Here is a 22,961-nt window from a genome sequence, read left to right on the forward strand (position 1 = left end):
TTGATTGCACCTGTACCTTTGTCTTAAGTGTCTCACCTAATAGGCAAAATAACAGAGTCATGAAGTGATGCATGATATAATGTTGCATATTGCAAACACATAGTCATGTACTAGCCGCAATGTTTGTTTTGTTCAAGTGTGCGGCAGTGTGCGAGTGGTGAGGGGCATGCTGGGAGAGTAGACGAGCAACTGAGCATGCATTCCTGATGGTAGCCTGACGTAGAACTACAGAAACAGAAAGAGAGTATGTCTCGTCTGCTACTGCCCTCTCAGTTGTGCAGTACAAGCAAATAGGCATTATTGCTGTGCAGTTTCTTTATATGTTTGGGGTCAAAGATAGAAAATATATACTAGGGGTGTCACAATTTCGATTTTTAATCGAAATCGATCGAAATTTATGCTCAATTTCGATTATCGAATCAAAAAATAGAATCGTCGATGCTGCCACGCCCCCATGTCACGTCAGCTTGGCTTGCCAAGCGGGAAAAAAACAAGCTTGTTGAAGTGTTTGTTAAACTGCAGACGCAGGAGACCCGTCGACAGAACTTAAACCCTCTCCTCTTTCAATGAAGTCGCCGGTGTGGAAGTATTTTGGATTTCCAGTGAGTTATGTTGACAACGTTCATGTTGTCGACAAAAAAAAACACAGTTATGCAAACTCTGCTATGTACGTATTACGTATGGTTCGTCCGATAGACAACACCAGCATCGCGATCCTCCGCCCGCCCCCGTTGCAAATCCGCTCGCGAAAAGTCCTCAGGCCCTGTTTACACTGTCTTTGTTTTTAAATGGTATTTTAGAATGACAACGATTTGACATACACAGTGGCGTGTAGCATTTCTGAGCAGCCCTCCTTCCTCTCTACCTCTGAAAATGCACCTCACGTGACCACACAGACGCACTCACAGCCATGCGCTCGAGACAGCAGGTCCAGGCAGTCAGAGGACTGCTTTAATCTTTCACTCACTTGTACTTAGTCATTTTAGCGCACACCTCAGATACTGTTGGCTGGTTCCTCTTGGTTGTGCGTCTTTTTTACCGACGCCATTATAACAACACAGATCACTGCCTATTCACGAGTCCCGCAGAAAATTGATTATCAGGTGGTAATTATGTGTGTATCTTGCCTTTATTCATTTACTGTATGATTTGTTTATGGGTAAAACAAAGACCATGCAGGTCAGGTAGTTTAAACGGTAGGCTACAAATAATTAATTGGTCATTAATTAATTAATTATTCATAATCGAAAATGTAATCAAATCGTGCCTTTAGAATCGAAAATGTAATCGAATCGAGAATTTGGAGGATCGTGACACCCTTAATATATACATACATATACATATATTTATATATATATATATATATATATAAATTTGTGGCTCAAAGGGCATCCGCTCTATAAAAACGTGCTGGATAAGTTGGCGGTTATTCCGCAGTGGTGACCCCGGATTATAAAAGCGACAAAGCCGAAAAGATAATGAATGAATAAATGAATGAATGAATGAATAAATGAATGAATGAATGAATGAATGTATATCACTTACAATTGAGTACATGTGAGTGACAACATTAACTGCTATATATTTCATTCAAGTGCTAGCACAAACTTCAAATGTGTATGCTTTAAATGATCTGTGTTGTTTAGAGTACACAAAACATGTTTTTCTTACACTGCAAAGGACAGTCAGGAAAAACAACAAAGGACCAATTTGTCCCAATTAAAATAAAAACACTAATTATTACATAATGAAATACAAAATCAACAATGTGTTATAAATATTTACTTGCATAACAAAACACAATAACACAGTTATGTGTGTGGTTACTAACGCATGTGACTATGTTTGTGTCATAGAGCAAACTATTAAATCACACTGAGTCACATGATTAGTTACAGGTTCACTTTAGTCCTTAGGGTTTCATCAGAAAGACCCATAATTCTCTCTGAAAGCATGGATTATTCATAAACATATGACCTGGGCTTTAACCTAGAGTAAGGCTGGACTATAAAATGATTTTTTCCAAGTGTGTTTAAAAATATATACTATTTCGGTCTTTCTATTTAAAATTGTTGTGTTTTATTTAATGTTTATTTGACATTTGTGTGTAATTACTTGTACAATTGATTGTCAGTTTCAAAAAATGAGAATGTCAAACTAAATCCTTAAGACTTTAATTCACCTAAAAGACATAACACTATAACAAGAGAATCTAGAGCCCTCATAAATAAATTAATTAATAAATAAGCATGGTTTAACTACAAAATAAACAAAAACAAAACATTCATTCATTCATTCATTTTCTTTTCGACTTAGTCCCTTTATTAATCAGGGGTCGCCAGAGTGGAACAAACTGCCAACTTATCCACCATATGTTTTACGCAGCGAGTGCCTTTCTAGCAGAAACCCAACACTGGAAAACACCCATACACACTCACATTCATACACATGCACTATGGCCAATTTAACTTATTCAATTCACTTATAGCACATGTCTTTGGACTGTGGGGGAAACCGGAGCACCTGGAGGAAACCTACGCGAACACGGTGAGAACATGCAAACTCTACATTTGACAAAGCATATATGTGGTCATGTACATTTATAAAACAGCATCAGCTTGTAGACTTGTCAACCAGAATTATTATCCAAAATGTCACAAAAAATATGTAATAAATATATTTGGTAAGAAAAATTGAAGTAGCCATCAAAAATCATGCATTCCGCATCATTCACACTGCCTTCGCCTATAGTGCGTTTGCATTGACTTACTCGAATTTGCTGCAAATTCTTCATTTTGCTATTGATGTGAAGCCAACATATTACAATACATACACTGTAGCGGTGTTGCGCAAATTTGTGAATAAAAGGAAAGATTCTCCATGCTTGGTTTAGTATGGAGTAGTAAACACTGTAGGGACCCTGTAAATCTGTAATTTAGAGTTCATGCATAAAGCTCTCATCTATTGAGCTGGTTAACTGAGAGCAGTGTGGTGCAAGGACATGGACTGAGAACCACTGAAGTAAACATCACTTATTATCACTAAATTCCCTGGCAGAGGCAAGCTTTGGTTTCAGATTTAATTACTGTAGATTACATTACTGTATACACTAAGATTTGTAAGATATTTTAACTGCTATAAAAACACTCAAGTTGTTTAAAATGTTATTAAACTTTTTTCCATATACCAGAAGTATTTTTATAAAAGTTTGCAATACAGTGCTTTTAAACATTTTTAGAACAATTTTCTGTATAAGAATGTGATTCACCACAAAATCCTCAGATTAATCACATTTTTTCTTATTAATTGTGCCCAGCACTAGTTATAATACTTCAACTTATCACTAATCATGATTAGTTTATCCAGAATCATTCAGCTCTACAAAGTAACCACAAGTTAACCCTTAGTTTCCTAAACTAACAACAGTTTAGCCATACTTGTAGCAAAACTATGATTACATGAATTAAATTTAACATGCCAAAAATGGGTACTACACTTTAACAATAATAGACCCATTGTTATTTTTGTACGGGAGTGAAGGATTATGAATGGGATTAATCGCAGGAGGTCTGATTCTCTTCACTCACAGCGGATTATCATTCCATCTGAAGAGCATAAGTGAGATTAAAAAACAGATTATTATCATCTGAACAGCTAGAGATTACAGATGATAGAGCAGCTCATAATGTCTCTGGCCAAGGATGAGTCTGTGGTATGTTTCCGTTATGCTAAGAGCAAAGGTTTAATTTGTGTTATTAAAAAGAGATCATCAATCACCTGAAAAAGCATGCTGTAACTAACAGATTGGGACAATTAATCAGGCCATGTCCTACAAAATCTCTATATAAAGGAAAAACACAATCTTATAGTCAAGCATTCAAATATGATAATCGCAGTTAATAAAATGAAATATTTCTCATTTAATTTCCTGGCTTTGTTTGAGCTTGTGAAACAAGCCAAACAAAACTATAGAAAATTAAACTGGGGAGACACAAGTCTGAATATGCAGACACATACGGGCAGGGTTTAATGAGCAGAGACGCACATAAAACTTTATGGGTTTTCTGTTTGCTGTTGCATTGATTGGAAAACCTGACAAACCAATACATCACAGAGTGGTCAATGGGGAATTGGTTTACTAAGGATAAAACATTAAACTAGATCCTAATCAAAACATTCACCCTGGTGTTTTTTCAGAGTTGTATGTCCTCCATTCAACTTTGGATCACAAAGGAAAATGTATTTTATACAATATATATTGGTTTACCTTTAAAAAGTCCACATAATAATAGAGGATAAAGTCAACAGCATTGCCCATCAACAGCCCTGGATTCCGCCATTTTGGAGTGAAAGCGGTTGGCTGTCCATTGGATCTTATTGCTGTCGCAATGGCAAGCAGGTGCTTTGTTTTTTATTTATTTATTTAAAAAGCGCATTAAAGCTGAGATACAACCTGAAAGACAACAATACAACACTTACTATCACAATTATCAACACTTTTAATAGTTTATTTTACAGACTTATAATATGCTGTTGTTCAATTGGAATTTTCATTCCAAAATGGCCGCCGCGTCATCTAGTGGCTGTTTCCTAAATCGCACTAGCGTGTCGCCTTTTGGTGATTCTATGCTCTTTGATGAAGACAAGCTTTTAAAAAATACCATAATAGTATTATTAAATTTATTTAGTCTTGTTAAAATATAACTTAAGTCTTGTTTTATTTTTTCTATTATAACAAAAAAAACTTTTTGTGAAAAACAGTTACACTTTAGATATATAAATTATTAGATTAGATAGATAAAACAATAATAATTAGTATTCATTCAATTCACCTACAGCGCATGTCTTTGGACTGTGGGGGAAACCAGAGCACCTGGAGGAACCCAAGCGAACACGAGGAGAACATGCAAAATCTACACAGAAATGCCAACTGACCCAACAGGGACTCAACCAGCAACCTTCTTGCTGTGAGGCAGACACTGAGCCACCGTGACACCACATAATATTAATAATATATTATATAATAATATAATATTATTATTATCGTTAATATTATTATTATTATTATATGTTAATAATAATGATATTATTATCCTTATTTGGTCATTTTACAGAGCTCCAAGCATTCCTATTTTAAAATTGAAAAAATTATTTTATACTGACTTCTAATGTTAACTTTATAATTGACATTTGATGATATACTCAAAAAATGTTTGTTTTTTTCCCACCACAAACCAAAAATTTATTTTAAGTATTAAAGAACAATTTAATTTCTTATACTCAATAAACATCTATTAAACGTTTACCTTATGCAATTCTGTGTCTTAAATACTTTTTTCATGAACAATTTGCTGATCCTTTTATATGAACATTACATTTCAAACAATGTTTTTAAACCATTAGTTAAACCAAATTAACCTTGATTTGCTTTACTCTAAATATGTATACAAGAAAACAACAAATTGATTTCTTACTACAACTATTACAGTAGTCCATCCAAACAAACATAGAGTACATTAACTAACCACAGTACTTGGTACACAATACACATTGATTTCTTTCTTTCTTTCTTTCTTTCTTTCTTTCTTTCTTTCTTTCTTTCTTTCTTTCTTTCTTTCTTTCTTTCTTTCTTTCTTTCTTTCTTTTTTTCTTTCTTTCTTTCTTTCTTTCTTTCTTTTTCTTTCTTTCTTTCTTTCTTTCTTATTTTTTTCTTTCTTTCCTTCTTTCTTTCTTTCTTTCTTATTTTTTTCTTTCTTTCTTATTTTTTTTTCTTTCTTTCTTTCTTTCTTTCTTTCTTTCTTTCTTTCTTTCTTTCTTTCTTTCTTTCTCTTTCTTTCTTTCTTTCTTTCTTTCTTTCTTTCTTTCCTTCTTTCTTTCTTTCTTTCTTTCTTATTTTTTTCTTTCTTTCTTATTTTTTCTTTCTTTCTTTCTTTCTTTCTTTCTTTCTTTCTTTCTTTCTTTCTTTCTTTCTTTCTTTCTTTCTTTTTATATTGGCTTAATCACACTACAAGTGACTCGCAGCGACAAAGAAACAAGCGACTGTTCATTTCAACAGAGTGAGCGACAGCGACCGCTAGCAGGTAAAGTCTAGATAGAATACACGGTTGGTGATATCCACATCAATATAGCAGCATTTTTTATGACACTGTATAACAATTAATATTTCACAGTACTGTGACGTTTGGGGTAGTGGTAGATGTTAAAAATATATAATTTATTGGGTAATCTAATAGATAACATAAATAATACTCGGTACAACTACTGTTTTTACATTACTGTGACGGTTGGGGTAGGAGAAGATGCTAATAAAATACAATTAATGGGAAATTTATTAAATAATATAAATCATTTTCGTTAAATTCCGGCCGCAACCATATCTGATCTTGACCAGGTGGGCATGTTGAGTGATGCAACAAAGTTGAGAACCCTTCAACTCTATGTTAATGAAGAGCGACTTTCTTGAGTGACAGCCAATAGGAGCACCAGTAGAGCTCACATGATCGTCTCTCAGCTTGTTCAGAGGCCGGTAGTATTCTCTGTGCTGTAGACCTACCAATAGCATCTGGATGCAGCCTTTATGATGCAAGCTGAGAATGCATCACTCAGTAATGCAATGTCAGACACAATGCACTCAATGGAGTGATTGACGTCACTGTGACGGGTAGGGTTAGGGGTGGGGTTAGGTGAGGGCATTAAAAAGCATTGACTGCAGCTCAGATTGCACTGCACCAGATCTGCATCCAGAGATTCAGAGATTGCCACAGTGAAATGAACCACCAACTACTCAAGCATACGTATCACACAGCGGATGCCTTACCAGACACAACCCAGTAAGGAAAAGACTTTGACTATGATCATATTATTTTGAAAAGAAAATCAACTCTAGATGTTATAAAACACCTAACAAAAACAACAACCATTACAGTGTAAATAAAACTGGAAAACAGTGAACATTTTAAATTGCCCCAGTACATAATTAAACCCCAGTATCAGAGAGTTGAGTTGGGTTTGCTCAATTGCATTACTTTGATATTTTTTCAAGCATAAGCAATATGAAATACACTGAAATACAAGTTCAAGATTTTTTTTTTTACACGCTTAAAGTGAATACAAATAACAAACAGAATTATGATGATTAATCAGCATATCGTGCAATTAAATTTGAAATTGTAAAAAATGAGACCCATATAAATTACATGTAGCAAGAGTAATCATCACACAACCTTTAAGCAGCTTCAGTATACCTCATGCAGGATTCAGGCTTTTTTTTATTTAAATTAATTGAAAATCTGTAACTTGACTGACCTGAGATCAATTGGGTCACTGCTACAGTTCATTACACTAAGCCAAATCCACCCACCATGTTAAAATCGGTGCTGTTCATTTACTAAGAATGAACGTCATCCAGCGTACATCATACTGTACGCCTGCTGTGTCCTTTGGGATGAGGTTAACAATAGGCACTCAAAGAGAGCAGAGCAAACATACTATTATTAATCATTTGTTTTGACTTAAAGCCAAATACCCTACTATATACTAGAAGGTCAGAATGAGGTCAGAAAACAAAAAGGTCAAAAACGCAAAATCCTACACACCTGTTTAACAGTAGAATGTGTATGTGTTTCCATATGAAAAGTTCAGGTGCAATGTTCTTCCATGACTTTTGTGTGTAGAATCTAAATTAAAGCAGTATTATTTAGCCCCTAACAAATCAGTGCTTTGCCTTGTTGAACTAAAACTTGTATTGCAACATTTTCAAACATCCATAGTTTATTACAAGCATGCTATATTTTACCAGGGAACTGGTGATTCTCCATTCATGAAAGAATAATTTTTTCACGCCAAAAAAATGTGCTATCATTTACTCTCCTTATCAACCTGCTTGAGTTTCTTTTGGCCATTAAACATGCATATAAAACAGATATTTCGAAAAATGTTGAAAACATGTTACCACTGACTTCCATAGTATTTGTTTTTATAACTATTTCACGCATAGTTTCACACGGTATAGGATTTCACGTGGACTTTAAATGACATTCTACATACCAAATTGACCTGGTCTGAGTAATGTTTTCTTAGCTTGTCACATGATTTACAAACCTTTGCGCTAATAGGTTGTTTGCAATCACCTGATTCTGCCCGAAAATCAGATGGAGGGCAGGAAATAAAAAACTGAACGAAAGACAGAGGAAAGTCCATATTTTTGTGATTTATGCCATATTTTGAAAGACATAGAAATGATCCTTATTCTATGAAGAGGACTGAATTTTCTACTGAACTACATATATATTTGCCTCGGCTTCCCCTTTTAAAGCAAAAACTTTTGGAACTCTATTAAAGCTCTTTGGCATTTCTCATTTGGGCCGATTTAAAGTATTGTAAACACATAGCATAAACATTTTGATGTTCTGGTAGTGATCCCCATGTAGAAGAATCCCTTCCTGCCCTCCATCTGAATTTTGCACATCATCAATGATGCCAAGTGAAACAAACCTATAGTTACATTTTCTCATTTGTATAATTGTATTTTGTATAGGTAGCACAGCGGCTCAGTGGTTAGCACTTTAACCTCACAGCAAAAAGGTCGCTGATTCGAGTCCCGGCTGGGTTACTTGGCATTTCTGTATGGAGTTTGCATGTTCTCCCCGTGTTGGTGTGGCTTTCCTCCAGGTGCTTCGGTTTTCCCCCACAGCCCAAACACATGCCCTATAGGTGAATTGAATAAACTAAATTGTCCGTGGTGCATGTGTGTGAACGAGAGCGCATAGGTGTTTTCCAGTACTCGGTTGCAGCTGGAAGGTAAAATATATGCTGGAATAGTTGGCGGTTCATTCTGCTGTGGTGATCTCTGAAATAGAGACTAAGCCGAAGGAAAGTAAATGAATGAATGGATTTTTTAGGCAGCTGAAGATTTACTCACAGGTCTGCTGTCTGTTGCTCTTGCGGGATGTTTTGCTGGACTCACACCACACCGTAACACAGTCCTCCAGAAGCTTCAGGCGCCTGTCCTTCCGCCAACGCTGAGATCGAACCTTCATCATCTTCGACCCCTGCAGCATCAGAAGCACATCTTCATCGTCCAACACACCTATGACACACACACACACACACACACACACACACACACACACACACACACACACACATTAAAATGAGTTACACACAACTTTAAAATGAGTTTTTCTTTCCAGTCAGTCCAGCACACCTGCTACATATTACATATCTGCAGTGTCAGACCTCCAAAAGCAGAGTTATGCATACTGTAATTCACTCCTAATGCATCGTCCCTGGGTTGTTCTCATATTCGTGCCAGTGATTAATACTTCCCGGCACTGAATCATATACTTTTTTGATATCTCATCCAAAACATGAACCAAAATCAACATATTACTCAATGAACTTCCAAACTAAACATATGTGCTGGCTTGCGCATACTTAAGATGTGAGAGCACCGGCAGGTCATAGGCTACAGTCACAAACATGAAGACTGATGTTATACAAAAATGATGCCATCATAAGGGAGTCAATGTCAGCAGCAATGACCACACATACTTTATAACAGGATATCAAATGACGTGTGCAGGTCATGAACTGCTAGATTGGTGTTTTTGTCATATTTTATTTCTTAATCATTGATTGCATGTGTGTTTACCAGATTGTAATGGATTATAAACCTCTTATGCAGGTTTGTGCAAGCTTGGAGAAAAGACTTCACTAAGAGTAAAGAGGGCAAAATTGTTGGTAGAACACGCTGAGCTTTTTATACAGACTTTTCAAAGCTATGTTAAGCCTGGCTGTGTGGTGGGGTGCTTTGCTACAATAGACTGAGCTGGGGGGAAAAGGGCAGGCTGAGGGAGGAATTTAGTAAGAATGAATTGTGCAAGTGAAAGTTTTGTTTATTTGCACATACCATGTTTTTAGGTTCAATTTGCTGAAGGAATAGTCTAAATTATAGCTAGCTTTGATTATGGTTGTAACTTTTTTAAGGTAACAGCCGGTTCACTTAGTATAATGCTTAATGGTCAAGCATAATGATTTTTTACCTTATATAAATTTTTTACCTTAATATCTTTGTTTAGAAACTGTGATACGTTTAACCTTCATAACCAGGGCTGCACAATATATCGTTTCAGCATCAATATCGCAATGTGTGAAAGCGCAATAGTCACATTGCAGGACGTGCAATGTGAAGTCAGGATCATCATTTTTCAACACACAAGAATTTTGTAATTTTTAGTTTAACCATAATATATAAACATAAAGTGAAAGTGTATCAAATGATTGGGGTTTTAAGGCCTGTTTAAACACTTTGTGCAAGTTTCAAGCAATTGGGCTCAGAGAAAATTATATTTATAGCTTTAATAAAGATTAGTCGTCATTAATTATTTGCACAATAAGAAATATACAGCTTTATTGTACATTTGATTTCTTTATTTCTGTATCATTTGTATATTTGCTCTAATTATCTCCACTTATATCTTGATTATGTTTTATGCACTCCCCCACAAAATCATCCTAATCAATTTAAATAATTAAGCTAACTTGAGAGATAAGCATATAATTTATTTTTAATAGTCACTTTTAGGAGTCAAAATAGCTGTAAATGAATTCATGAATTATATTATTTTATTTAGATTTTTGCGCATATCTGAAACACTTTTGCGATAAACATAATATACACCGCATGTACAGCCATTGACAAAAAATGCTGCACAAAGCATTGATTGCATCAGTAAGTTTATGTATTTAAAACTAAAAAGCAAAAAAAAAGTATTTATGTTGTTGCTTAAGTTGTCATGTTCTTTTGTAAGAAATGTGGACTGTCTTTGATTAACCATGAGTTATAAATCCAAATGAACTTTATTACAATAAAATGAAATAATTCAAATGAAATTCTAATCATTACAATGGTATTAATGGTAATTAATATTAATGGACATTTAAAAAGGCTAATGATGACTGGTAGTTAAAAATGGTTAATAAATATGATAAGGTTCCATTAGTTAATGTTAGTCAATGATTTGGGACATATTTTTCTGGCAAATATGTGGACACATGTTTCTAGCATATATGTTGACATATATGTTTCTGACATACAGTTGAAGTCAGAATTATTAGCCCCCCTGAATTATTAGCGCCCCTGTTTATTTTTTCCCCCAATTTCTGTTTAACCGAGAAGATTTTTTATAACTCATTTCTAATCATAATATTTTTAATCACTCATTTCTAATAACTTATTTATTTTATCGTTGCCATGAGGACAATAAATAATATTTAACTAGATATTTTTAAGACAATCCTATACAGCTTAAAGTGACATTTAAAGGCTTAACTACGTTAATTAGGTTAATTATGCAGGTTAGTGTAATTAGGCAAGTTATTATATAACGATGGTTTGTTCTGTAGACTATTGCAAAAAAAATTAGCTTATAAAGGGGATAATAATTTTGCCCCTAAAATGGTTTTTAAGAAATTAAAAACTGCTTTCATTCTAGCCAAAATAACTAAATAAGACTTTCTCCAGAAGAGAAAACATTATCAGACATACTGTGAAAATTTCCTTGCTCTGTTAAACATCATTTGGGAAATATTTAATGTTTATTAGACTTCAACTGTATATGCGACATACACTATATGTTTCTGACATATATGTGGACATAATGGCTTCTGGCATATATGTGGACATACACATTTCTGTCATATACTATATGTTAACATCAACTAAAAATAAACAATGCATTTTATCATTGCTAACAGTATTCATTCATTCATTCATTCATTCATTCATTCATTCATTTTCCTTTAGCATAGTCCACAGCCCCTGTTAACCAATAACTATTCTAGCATATGTTTTACACAGCAGATGCCCTTTCAGTCACAACCTAGTACTGGGAAACACCCATACACACTCACATGTACACACACACACTCATACACTATGACTAATTTAATTCATTCAATTCACTTATAGTGCATGTCTTTTGGAAACCAAAGCAAATGGAGAAAAACCCACACGAACACAGGGAGAAAATGCAAACTCTACACAGAAATGCCAACTGGCCCAGCCCGGACTCGAACCAGCAACCTTCTTGCTGTGAGGTGACAGTGCTAACCACTGAGCCACTGTGCCACCCTTGTTAAAATTAGTTAAAGAAAGTGAAGTCATTCGTTGTTAGCTCTTGTTAATTCACAAGGCATTAACTAATGTTAACTTGCTTTTTTATAATGCAGTAGTAAATGTTTAACTATGATTAGTAAATTCTGTACAACTGTTGTTCATTCTTCATTCATGTTAGTAAATGCATAACTATCAATAAGTATTTGTGAAACCTTATTGAAAAGTGTTACAGGTTTTAAAAGGGAAAAAAGAGGTGTGACTGTTAAGTACATTCCTGATTCTCTACCAGAGCTTGAACTGGACTGAATAGCCCTTAAAAAAAGACAGAGTTCATGCTCGGAGTGAATTCGCCGCTCCACATTCTTTCACAGCATGGAGATTTGCTCCAGTCAACACAACTGCAAACCCTCTTCCCATCATCAGCGCTCTGAAGCCAGATAACATCTATTCAATTCATCTTTATTTCTATAGCACTTTTTACAATGCAGAGTGTGTCAAAGCAGCTTACAGAGCCCCTATTATGAATTAAAAAAGGTCATATTTTGGTTTTGGTGGTCTGCAACAACAGGTTTATATGCATGGATGGTCAAAACATTGTCTTAATATGGATTTATTTTTACCTATTTATCCCAACAACTGCCATATTATTCGTTCAAGGATTCATTTGTTCCCAAGCCCTTCCGTTGCATGAGGCTAATCTGTGCTGATTGGTCTGATGACCCAGTCTGATTATTTGACTGCGTTTAGCGCGAGACGGAGAGAAACGCCAAGTACTCAGAGAGCATGAGAACCCAATGCAGGAATGCATTAAAGCAATGAAGCTAAACACCAGCATATTACTCTATTCTATATACCATAACCACAAGTAATAACGACACACATTCAGTAGTAATTCACACAGTGGCAAAAGTTAAACTGTTTTGATAATTGCCTGCACGGCACATGTGAGGAACAGCTGATGGTGGCCATATAGCAAAGACAAAGAGCAGAGGATCGCGAGCACAAAACGCATTTAAATCAGTAGAGGAAGAAGCCGGCGTTGCGTTTTTAATGTGGTTTTGGATGCAATATGCAAAAGCCCATAGAGTTTTAACCTGAGAGATAAAGTACAAGCACTGATCTATAATAGATACAAGCCACACACAGAGCGATTACAAGTTACAACACACAATTAAATACATATTTTGCAAACTACAGAAAACAAGCCAACCATTTTAATCACACTTCACATTGTGTGGGAAGGAGAAACACTTACAGGATCTGGAGGAAAAAGAAACTGGTTCATACAAACTGTGTACAGTTACAAATTTCCATACTTTAATAGTCTTTGCGGATCCTTTATTTAATCCTTCCTAACAAATGGCCTGCAAATCCTGCGCTGCAGGGTGGGTTATTGTATCAATCTTTTAAAAATTACAGTAGCAAACACACAGTTGGCTATACTGTGGTGTTGTTGTGAAAATTAACTTCAACCCCTTATTCCCCACAGCGCATGCTGGCCATCTTTCAGTGATAGCAACCTTCGCGTCATGATCAAGCATGATCCCTCTCACTCCACTAGTGTCTAAAGGTAAAGGAGCGTTCAAGTTATACTGGATCTGGCAGTTCATATTTGGCAATGTCCTGTATTGACGTCAAAGCGTGCAAGCAAAAGATCAAAACAATAGACAAATCATTCATTTGACTCTGAGTCGACTAAATAGAATCAACAGTTTGCACTTTCAGATTTCAATTTCAGCTGGATCTTTCCTTTCACTTATAGCTGTGCTACACACTGGATAGGTGGTAATTTTCAAAAACCCATAAAAGGGGATCTTTAACACAGATAAAAAGAAAATAATAAAAATAATAATAACAATATTTCAGATTGTGGAACTTTCCAGCAAGCCAGACAGGCAGGAGGGTAGTGGTAGAATGCTAGCATAGTTCTAGGGCTGCACGATATAAAAAAAAATCTGACATTGCAATATTTTGTTTTGCTGCAATTTATGCTGCGATATGAATATAATATCTGAGGATTTCAATAGCTCCATTTGCAAAGATTTCATTAATTTAGATCGACTGGGATAAAGTCTTTTTCTATGCAGTGTATCTGCATAACATATAATAAATTAAAAGCATATACAAATAAGACAGAGCAAAAATGGGGAGTGTAATAGGGATGCAGCGATTATCCGATTGTACTATTAACAGCGATTTAAATTGTCATGGTTAATTAATCATAAAGGCTTCTCAACACTGCGTTTCTGCATGCTACAAAACTGCTACAACTACACAAAGTTATGCCAACTGTGCACTAGTTTAAAGTTTCGAGCTTGTAGCTACATCGAGGCAAATACCCACGCACACAGGATTAAGTATGGATGAAGTTATTAATTAAGGGCCGTTTACATATCGTGTCTTTTGTATGCGCATGTTCGTATATATAATTTCCAATGAAGGCATACTGCTTGCGTGTGCATATTGGCAGCCACACACGTGCACACATCGAACACCGAGTGCAAGGGGCCAGACACGCTCATGCACTTTCCAGTTGAAAAGCTACCTAAAAACATACCTAGTTGAAAGAATGCCGTGAGCGCAATGCGGGTCACGTAAGAAGAACTGGACCGATCAGCTTCATACTTTGTATGGAATATAAACATTACTACTCTAAAAAGAAAAAAATTACCAAAGAAGTCCATAATATAGTTGATCAAAAGTTCCTTTCAGACAGAGGCTCAGCAGCCTTTGACTACATCTTCTCTTTAAAAGGGAAATACTTAGCTAATATGTAACTTAGATTTATATTAGATATTAGATTTAAAACACATTTTTTATTCATTCTTATTTTTTATTTATTAATTAGTTCATTGTTTTGTCACTTATTTTTCAGCATAAAATTATTACTTATGTTTAAATGGCCAAAACTTTTTTTCATTTATTTTTAAGTCCAAAGAGAAATGAACAATTGTTTGGTTTAATTATGCTGTATTATTTGCTTACTGAGCAGCAATGAATAACACTTTATAATATAAGGAGTTTTCATGTGATTTTTCTAAACTAGCAGTGTTTTAAAATGAATTAATACATAACCATTGTTATAACCGTGAAACTGTGATTATTTCTCAGAATATAATCATACAACCAAAATCTATATTCCCTGCATCCCTAGAGTGTAACAGTGTTTAAGTACAGAAACTGAACTTAGCACACGTAAAACAACATGATCATCATTATTTTATATATAATATTTATAATTATTTATTAGTCTTTAATAAACAATCTAATCCTGCGATGTGCGGATACACATTGTGAAATTAGTGCTCAAATGATATATTGTTCAGCCAAACTAGTTCAGTTCGGTTTAGTACAAATGTCACTGTTGTTCAGTTCAGTTTAAATCAGCCTCAATACAATTCAGATCAATGCAAATCTATTACAAAAACACTGCTTTTGCTCATTACACTCACAAGAAAAAATGATCACCTTAAAAAGAAAAAAGCAGTGAAATTAATGAACATCAAATTAATTTTTTTTTTTTAAAGCCTGGCAGTCAACAGATGAGGAGTCCAAACTCTCTCAACAGTTTCTTCCGAATAGCCAAGATTGTTTGCAGCACTGAGAGCCTCACCACAGCAACCAGACTGATAAAGCTGCTCTGACAAGAGTGTTTGTGTGTGTATGTGTGTGTCTCTAAGTAAAAGACAGCACAGAAGAAAAACACTGCAGGAGGTGGAGAGAGGGTTTCTTTGCCAAGGTACAGAGCCAGAACTAATGAAAAGACAGTAAATGTACTCAGTGCGCCCCTTTTGGATTTCATCTTTCATGTAGTGCATAATGGATAAGCTATTTGTGAACAGAAAAGGTCTGCAAAGTTTGAAAGATCAAAGTGCAAGATCAACGAAGCTACTGGCTCGCATAAGAATGAACCAATTTTGAGTGACCTGAGAAGAGCAATCAGAAATTCCAGCTTTACTTCCTGCATAACGGTTTGTAACACATTTGCACAATGTCAGCCTATGGTCTTCACTGGCTGCCCATGAACAATGTCTACTTTGACGCTTAAACTGTAGTTGTAGAGAACGAAACTTTAGGTTTGTTTTGGAGAGGATGTTGTTTCATGAGTAACAAAATCCATGTGTTTCCAAGGGATGAGGACTCAGTATTGTTGTTATGGTTGAAATTGCACTATTGTTTTTGTTCATACATCCATATGTTTGCCGGTACCAAGAAGAGCCCATAGAGCTTAAATTCAGTACATCTGGTGTCTGAGACATGCTGTAAGCTGTAGACCCAGGCTCGCAAAATTTCAGAATTCCTGGTACCCTTTTGGGCAGGCACTCTCCAGATTTTGATAGACCAAAATAAATTAAAGTGGCCTGAATCGAAAAGACATTATTTACTATATTAAAAACATACATGCATTTACTAAATGAAATAGCATAATGATATTCATTATAGGGTACATATATATAAACAACCACATTTTATTTCATTAATTTTAATTGTTCCTGAAAAAAAAGTCATGTGAAATCCTAGTAGGTCTACCTTTATTCATTTATTTTTTATTTTTTTTAAACAAATTGATAGCAAAGTGCAGGTTCTTTTGCAAACTACAGTTAGCGCAAACATATATTCAAACACATATTGATAGTGGTTGCTAGATGAATGGAAATAACATACAACATAATTACCCAGTTTGAGTGAATATATAATTTTCCTCCCATTAAGATGATTAAGATTAACAAACAGGCAGGGTGGATTCATTTTTGCTAGCCTGCCTTGACATTAATAGCCCCGGGACATCAGGCTAGCAGTTCGGAACACACCTAGCCATCTGACCAATCAGAACAGAGTAGAATGTCTATCATGCAGGGGCTTAGAAAGACCAGATCCTTGATCAAACCATTAACGACACTGAATAAGAGGTGGTGCTGCAATGCATTGCATATTATGAGAAACTATTTGATTGTTGTAAACTTACAGTAAAAGACCTTCTTACCTAATCTGAGAAACTTTGAAATTTAGTAATATAGGGAACTTTTATTATAATGGGTTAAAAAAAATTACTGAATATGTAGCAGGTCAATATGTTAACACGATAAGGAGCCTGTGACAGATAGACATCTTCATTTTGTAGTTGAGATGTCACAATCATGAGTCCAATATTATAAGCAAAGAGTCCCTGAACATTTTAACTGTAGAATTACAGCCGTTTGTTTGGTAAATACATCACTGCAGTGTGTAATGCAGGCTTGGTAAATGCTCTGTTTTAATCCTGTGATTGCTATACCAACTTTTGGGACAAAAAACCACAACACTTCCGCAAACAGGATAACCAGTCAAAATGGAGGTCACCTATGTTGAAATCATAATTATATGCATGAAAACTGGAGGTTTAATTCTAAGAGTCTTTGAGAGAGATGTTTTTAAAGTTATTATTTGTTATTTGTTTTTTGATTAACTTAAGGTACACTAATGTTCAAAGGTTTGCAAGACTGGGTTTGAGATTACATTTATATATACAGTATTTATCAATGATGCATTAAACTTAGCACGGTAAGTCACAGTAAACACATTTATAATGTTACAAATGATTCAAACATTGATGATAACTGTGTCAAATGTATTTTAAGCACCATGTCATCATTTTAGATGTGACTCTGAACTAAAGACTGAACGCCATAACAGCAATACTTTTTTTATTCAACTAAAAATATGTTGTTTTACAGTATTTCAATCAAAACCAAACTAACTTAAAAAGCACAAGAGACTTAAAAAAATAAAATATTTAAATGGTAAACTTACAAAAAGTATGACATTTTAAATATTATAAATATATTTAAGTGAAATTAGTTATATTAAATATAGATATTTGTGAAGAGATGTTTTTTATTGTATGCATTTAACGTTTAGACTACTAAAGTTACCTACAGTTCACCTAAGGTGCTTCTTAGTGAGCATATCTATATTTAGAGCAAACGTGGGCGCAACTGCACGGATGACTTATTCTTCTTGTTACTTTGTCATTAAGCTATCATGGGACTCGAAGTCATCGCACTGGATTCATCAGCAAATCTCACTCCAAAAACAGTTGAATAACTTTGTTTTCTCTCATTCAAGAACCTCTTGATATTCCAACTGGAGTGCTGTTTTTCTGAAGTGTTGGCACAGTAGTAACATGAAATCACACCACTGAAGAGCACCAACTTGTAAAGCATATTCATGCAAGCCACCCAACATCAATTTATGAGTGCAATATAATTCAACATTACAGTAGTGATACTCAATACAGCATATCTATTGACACGGTAGCTGAGCCAGATCATTCGTAGCCATGGTAAAGGGCTTAGATAAAAATAATTCATTCTTCATTGGTTGCTATGGAAAATAATACTGATGAGCCTGGGATAATTAAACTGATCATGGTAATCACCAACTCATAAGAGCTTAAATAAACAGTCCTGGAGTTTAGGAAAAGGAAACACTGAATGCAGATTGTACTTTATAAATCAAAAACATTCAGTTGAGCTAAAATGTAGAGTGCGAAAGGGAGTTTGTGGAGTGATGATATAGAACCATTTTAGGTTTCCCAAAAACATTTGAATGATCAGCTTTTAAAAAACACTCTTTTCCCAGGATAAAGAACATTATATTTATCTAAAGAACTACTTTTCCATCGATAAAGATCGTTTTTATTATTTCTATGGATGGTAAAAGTTGTTTATGGAACTATTAAGGTGTGACAAACATCTGCTCAAAGACCTGCTAAGATCAATAAAAGCTCTAGAACAAAAGACCATTGCGGTAAAACAATAATATAGTATAAATATACGCCCTAAAACTATTCCTGGAAATCTGCCATTGTTCACGAAGCATGGAGCTTATTAATACATGCACTTCAGCATATGATGCAGCAGTCATATAATATTGATTTAAATGATTTCATAATGATATATATATATATATATATATATATATATATATATATATATATATATATATATATATATATATATATATATATATATATATATATATATATATATATATATATATAAAACATATGATATAGGGGCTACACGGTGGCTCAGTCACCTCACATCAGGAAGGTTGTTTGTTCGAGTCCCTACTGGACCAGTTGATATTTTTGAGTGGAGTTTGCATGTTCTCCATGTGTTCCCATCCTCCTGGTGCTCCGGTTTCCCCCACAGTCCAAACACTGTGAATAAACTAAATTGCCCTTAGTGTATGAGTGTGTGTGTGAATGAGGGAGTGTGTGGGTGTTTCCCAGAACTGGGTTGTGACTGGAAGGGCATCAACTGCATAAATCAAATAGTTGGTGGTTCATTCTGCGGTGGTGACCTCTCATAATTCAAAGACTAGGGAAGGAAAGCAGAGACTAAGGAAGTAAGCCGAAAGAAAATGAACGACTATGGATGAACATATGATATAGGCAATGTATTTGGTTCATTTAAACAAAACAGATTTATTAAACAGATATATTTATTAAAATTATATTTTAGTCACCAAACATATTTAGAAATTGAAAGATAATATAATTAAATTCTAACTAAATATTGCAAAAATAAATAACAACCTACAACATTTCAACTAAACTTTTTTTTCCTTCTCTTTTTTAAAATTTTGTATTTAATATTTTTCTATAACATAAATTTGGGTGTGCTAGTTTTTGGACCATTATCACAAGTTATTTTGTTAAATGAGCTCCAGATTTGGCTTCAGTACTGACTTATCTAATGTATATGCACAAATATAATATTGTATAGCTTCCTATTAAAATATGAATTTAAAAGAGAGATTTCTGTGTGAGGGGTGTACCTATATATGCTGAGCACTGTACAACACATGATATTTATTAGCCATGTTTTAAATAGTTTTACCTCTCCACCTTCTCATCAAAAGCATGGTGCATAAAGGTTTCATCTGATACTAACATGACCTGCTGGTTGCAAATATCAGCTTATTGCTTATAATAACATCTTAGGTATTTGCAATTAAAAAGTTGATAATAAAAGGTAATGTGTAGGTAGTGGTGATCTCAGATGCAGTCATCATGTTGCTGAAGGGCAGAGATGAGAGGTAAACATGAGTGGGGAAAAATAAGTGTGTGGTAAGAGTGTGGAGATGTGGTTACAAACAGGGTATGTTAATTAGGGCTGCACGATTTAGGAAAAATCTAACATTGTGTGATTTATTTATTCTGTAATAGATATTGCTATATAAATACAATTTTACCAGATGACTTGCATAACTACTTGGAAATAATTTATAATTAAAGATTGATAATTCTGGATGAGTGCATTTGCATAAAATATACCAAACAATGTACAAGCATAAATAATAAAAAAAAATTATAAATTAAATAAACACTGCTTTATTCTTTTCTCTCTAACTGTATACAGTATTTAAATAATGTATAATAATACTGCATAGTCAATAAAAATAATTGTTATACATTTTATGAAGTTACAAATGGAACAGTTTATGTCTGAATGCTTTTAAAATCCTCATACTGTCACAGGCCTTAAAAAACACTTGCAAAACGATCATTTATAATGCAGACTCAACATTGCATATTCTGCGTTTTGTCTATTGCGAATGCTCATGTTTTGATATCGGTACTGAAATGATATATTGTGCAGCATAATGTTGATTATAAGAAAAAAAATATGGTAGACCTCTTTAAACATTAGTAAAACATATAATACTGTATCACATACAGTACATGATTGCAGTTTGTTGGAAATAATTTTTAAATGTGCAATATTGTGTAGACTGACATTACGTTTTCAACACAGCAACAAGTTTTCAAAAGGCATGTAAGCTATAAAGAAAATAGATAGCTTCATATTCATGATTATTCATATGTCCTTACTGTACTTTAATAAAGCTGAATGTCACATTAGTTTAAATTAAAATGTTAAAATATTTAATTTAATAAATTACAATAACAACAAACACTGACTTAATTAAAATATAATTTTTACTTTATATTGTGAATTATTACAATACAACAGGATTAAATCCTATTCTGAAAACGTGTTTTAGTTTTTAAAGTGAATTATAATGAACATTAAAGTGCTGCAGGTAGAATCAACCGAACCACAACCGCCTCCAAAAAGAAACCAAAACAAATGTTGCCTCATAGTAAACATTTAAACAAACTATACCATCATTTTGCATGAGTCCTTGAATAAAATGATGCATTTATAGCACAATCTTTCCCAAAAACAGGTCAAAAACAACCAAAGAACACACCAAAACTTCACACTAATAACTCAATTCATAACATATATCATGTAGGCTAAATCAATTCACACATCATCCAAAGTACACAGTCAAAGAAAACAAATGTATTGATTCATTTATTTGACATTTCACATTATTAGAGTAGAAAACAAGTTAATGGCTGTGACTGCGTTTACTTTATGTGTGGTTAAAAAAAAAAGTACTTCAAGTAACTTTTAAAAACACACTTGTCCTGAAGTAAGACAAAACTCACCAAGCCTCCGCAGCGGATCGTGAGTTTTCGACTCCACCGATTTGGACTCAGTCTGAACGGTCTCGGGATTCTTCTTTCTCCCCAGCATGTTGAATAATCCCCTGGTTCCAGGCAGTACGGCTTAAAACCGTCTTGAACCGAGAATTAAACGTGAAGAAGTCCAGAAGTATCGCTGCAGTGTGTCTGTCTGTCAGTCGGTCGGTCAGTGTATGTGAATCTGTGCACGGCTGCTAGTGTGACGCCTGTCGCAACACTTGACGTTTCTAAACACGCAGTGCGAGAAACTTGAGTAGATATTCATTCCTCTGCAGCTGAGCAGTCATTCACCCGCTCTCTGACACTTTCACCATATCACAGCCTCAGCAAACTATCTGAATACAGAAGCAGATGGTGTAATTGTGTGGTTAGTTTTATTTTTAGGCTGTATAATCTAGCTCTCCGTCGATGATCGGGTGTCACAAAATATAGAAACTGTTGCGATAAAAAAGTTTAAATGCAGGACATGAACTTGTCACAGGCTTGTGACTTGTTTGGACTCCGCCTGTTGGGTTTATTCATGAAGGTGTTACGAGTTTTTTGGTTTCTGAGATTTTCGGTGTCAGTGGGCGGATATGAATATTCAAGTTTCACGGACATGCGCGTGGTAATGAGAATTTTAGTTCACTCCTTCAATCTCATCAGACATATATTCCTATGGAATAATAATAATAATAATTATATATATATATATATATATATATATATATATATATATATATATATATATATATATATATATATATATATATATATATATATATATATACGTATTACGTTAGTAAGTATTCTTATATGTGGATGCAAATTTTGTCATTATTTACTCATTCTCCACTTAATTCCAAGGTGCTTGAGTTTCTTTCATTATCTTGAACAAAAAGGTAGAAATATTAAAGAATGTTAGACATTAATGTTAGAATGTTAGAGACATAATGATAGTGAATATTCCATATTCTATAACATATTTTTTGGTCTTGTGTTCAAATTCAGAATTTTTGGTTTGAAATTTTTCAGTTCTTTGCTAAAGTTTACATTTGTGTTTTACTTCCTGACCCAATGATAGCAATTTTTGGCTGGTAAGATTTTCTCTTGTTTTATGCTTTATTTTACATTTTGCACAGATTAGTGTTTCATGATGAGTTTGTGTGTGAATAAGTGTGTATTGGTATTTCCCAGCTTTGGGTTGCGGCTTGAAGGGCATCCGCTGCGTAAAACATATGCTGGATAAGTTGGCAGTTCATTCCGCTGTGGCAACCCCAACTTTGTTGTAGTTTTTCTTTAACAAAATTAAGAACCAAA

The 22,961-nt window shown here is 34.3% G+C and overlaps 1 protein-coding gene across 1 annotated transcript in view; it reads right to left on the reverse strand.

Annotated features, from left to right (window-relative positions):
• The window catches only part of plcd3a (phospholipase C, delta 3a), a 45,262-nt gene extending 23,164 nt beyond the window's left edge, over nucleotides 1-22,098 (reverse strand). Inside the window, 2 exon segments of the mRNA NM_001099423.1 lie at nucleotides 8,921-9,088; nucleotides 21,627-22,098. Coding sequence (NP_001092893.1) covers nucleotides 8,921-9,088; nucleotides 21,627-21,714 — 256 coding nt within the window. The 5' untranslated portion in view covers nucleotides 21,715-22,098.
• Nucleotides 22,099-22,961: the final 863 nt, after the last annotated feature.

The sequence above is a fragment of the Danio rerio genome, chromosome 3 (assembly GCF_049306965.1).
Source record: "Danio rerio strain Tuebingen ecotype United States chromosome 3, GRCz12tu, whole genome shotgun sequence".
Taxonomy (NCBI): domain Eukaryota; kingdom Metazoa; phylum Chordata; class Actinopteri; order Cypriniformes; family Danionidae; genus Danio; species Danio rerio.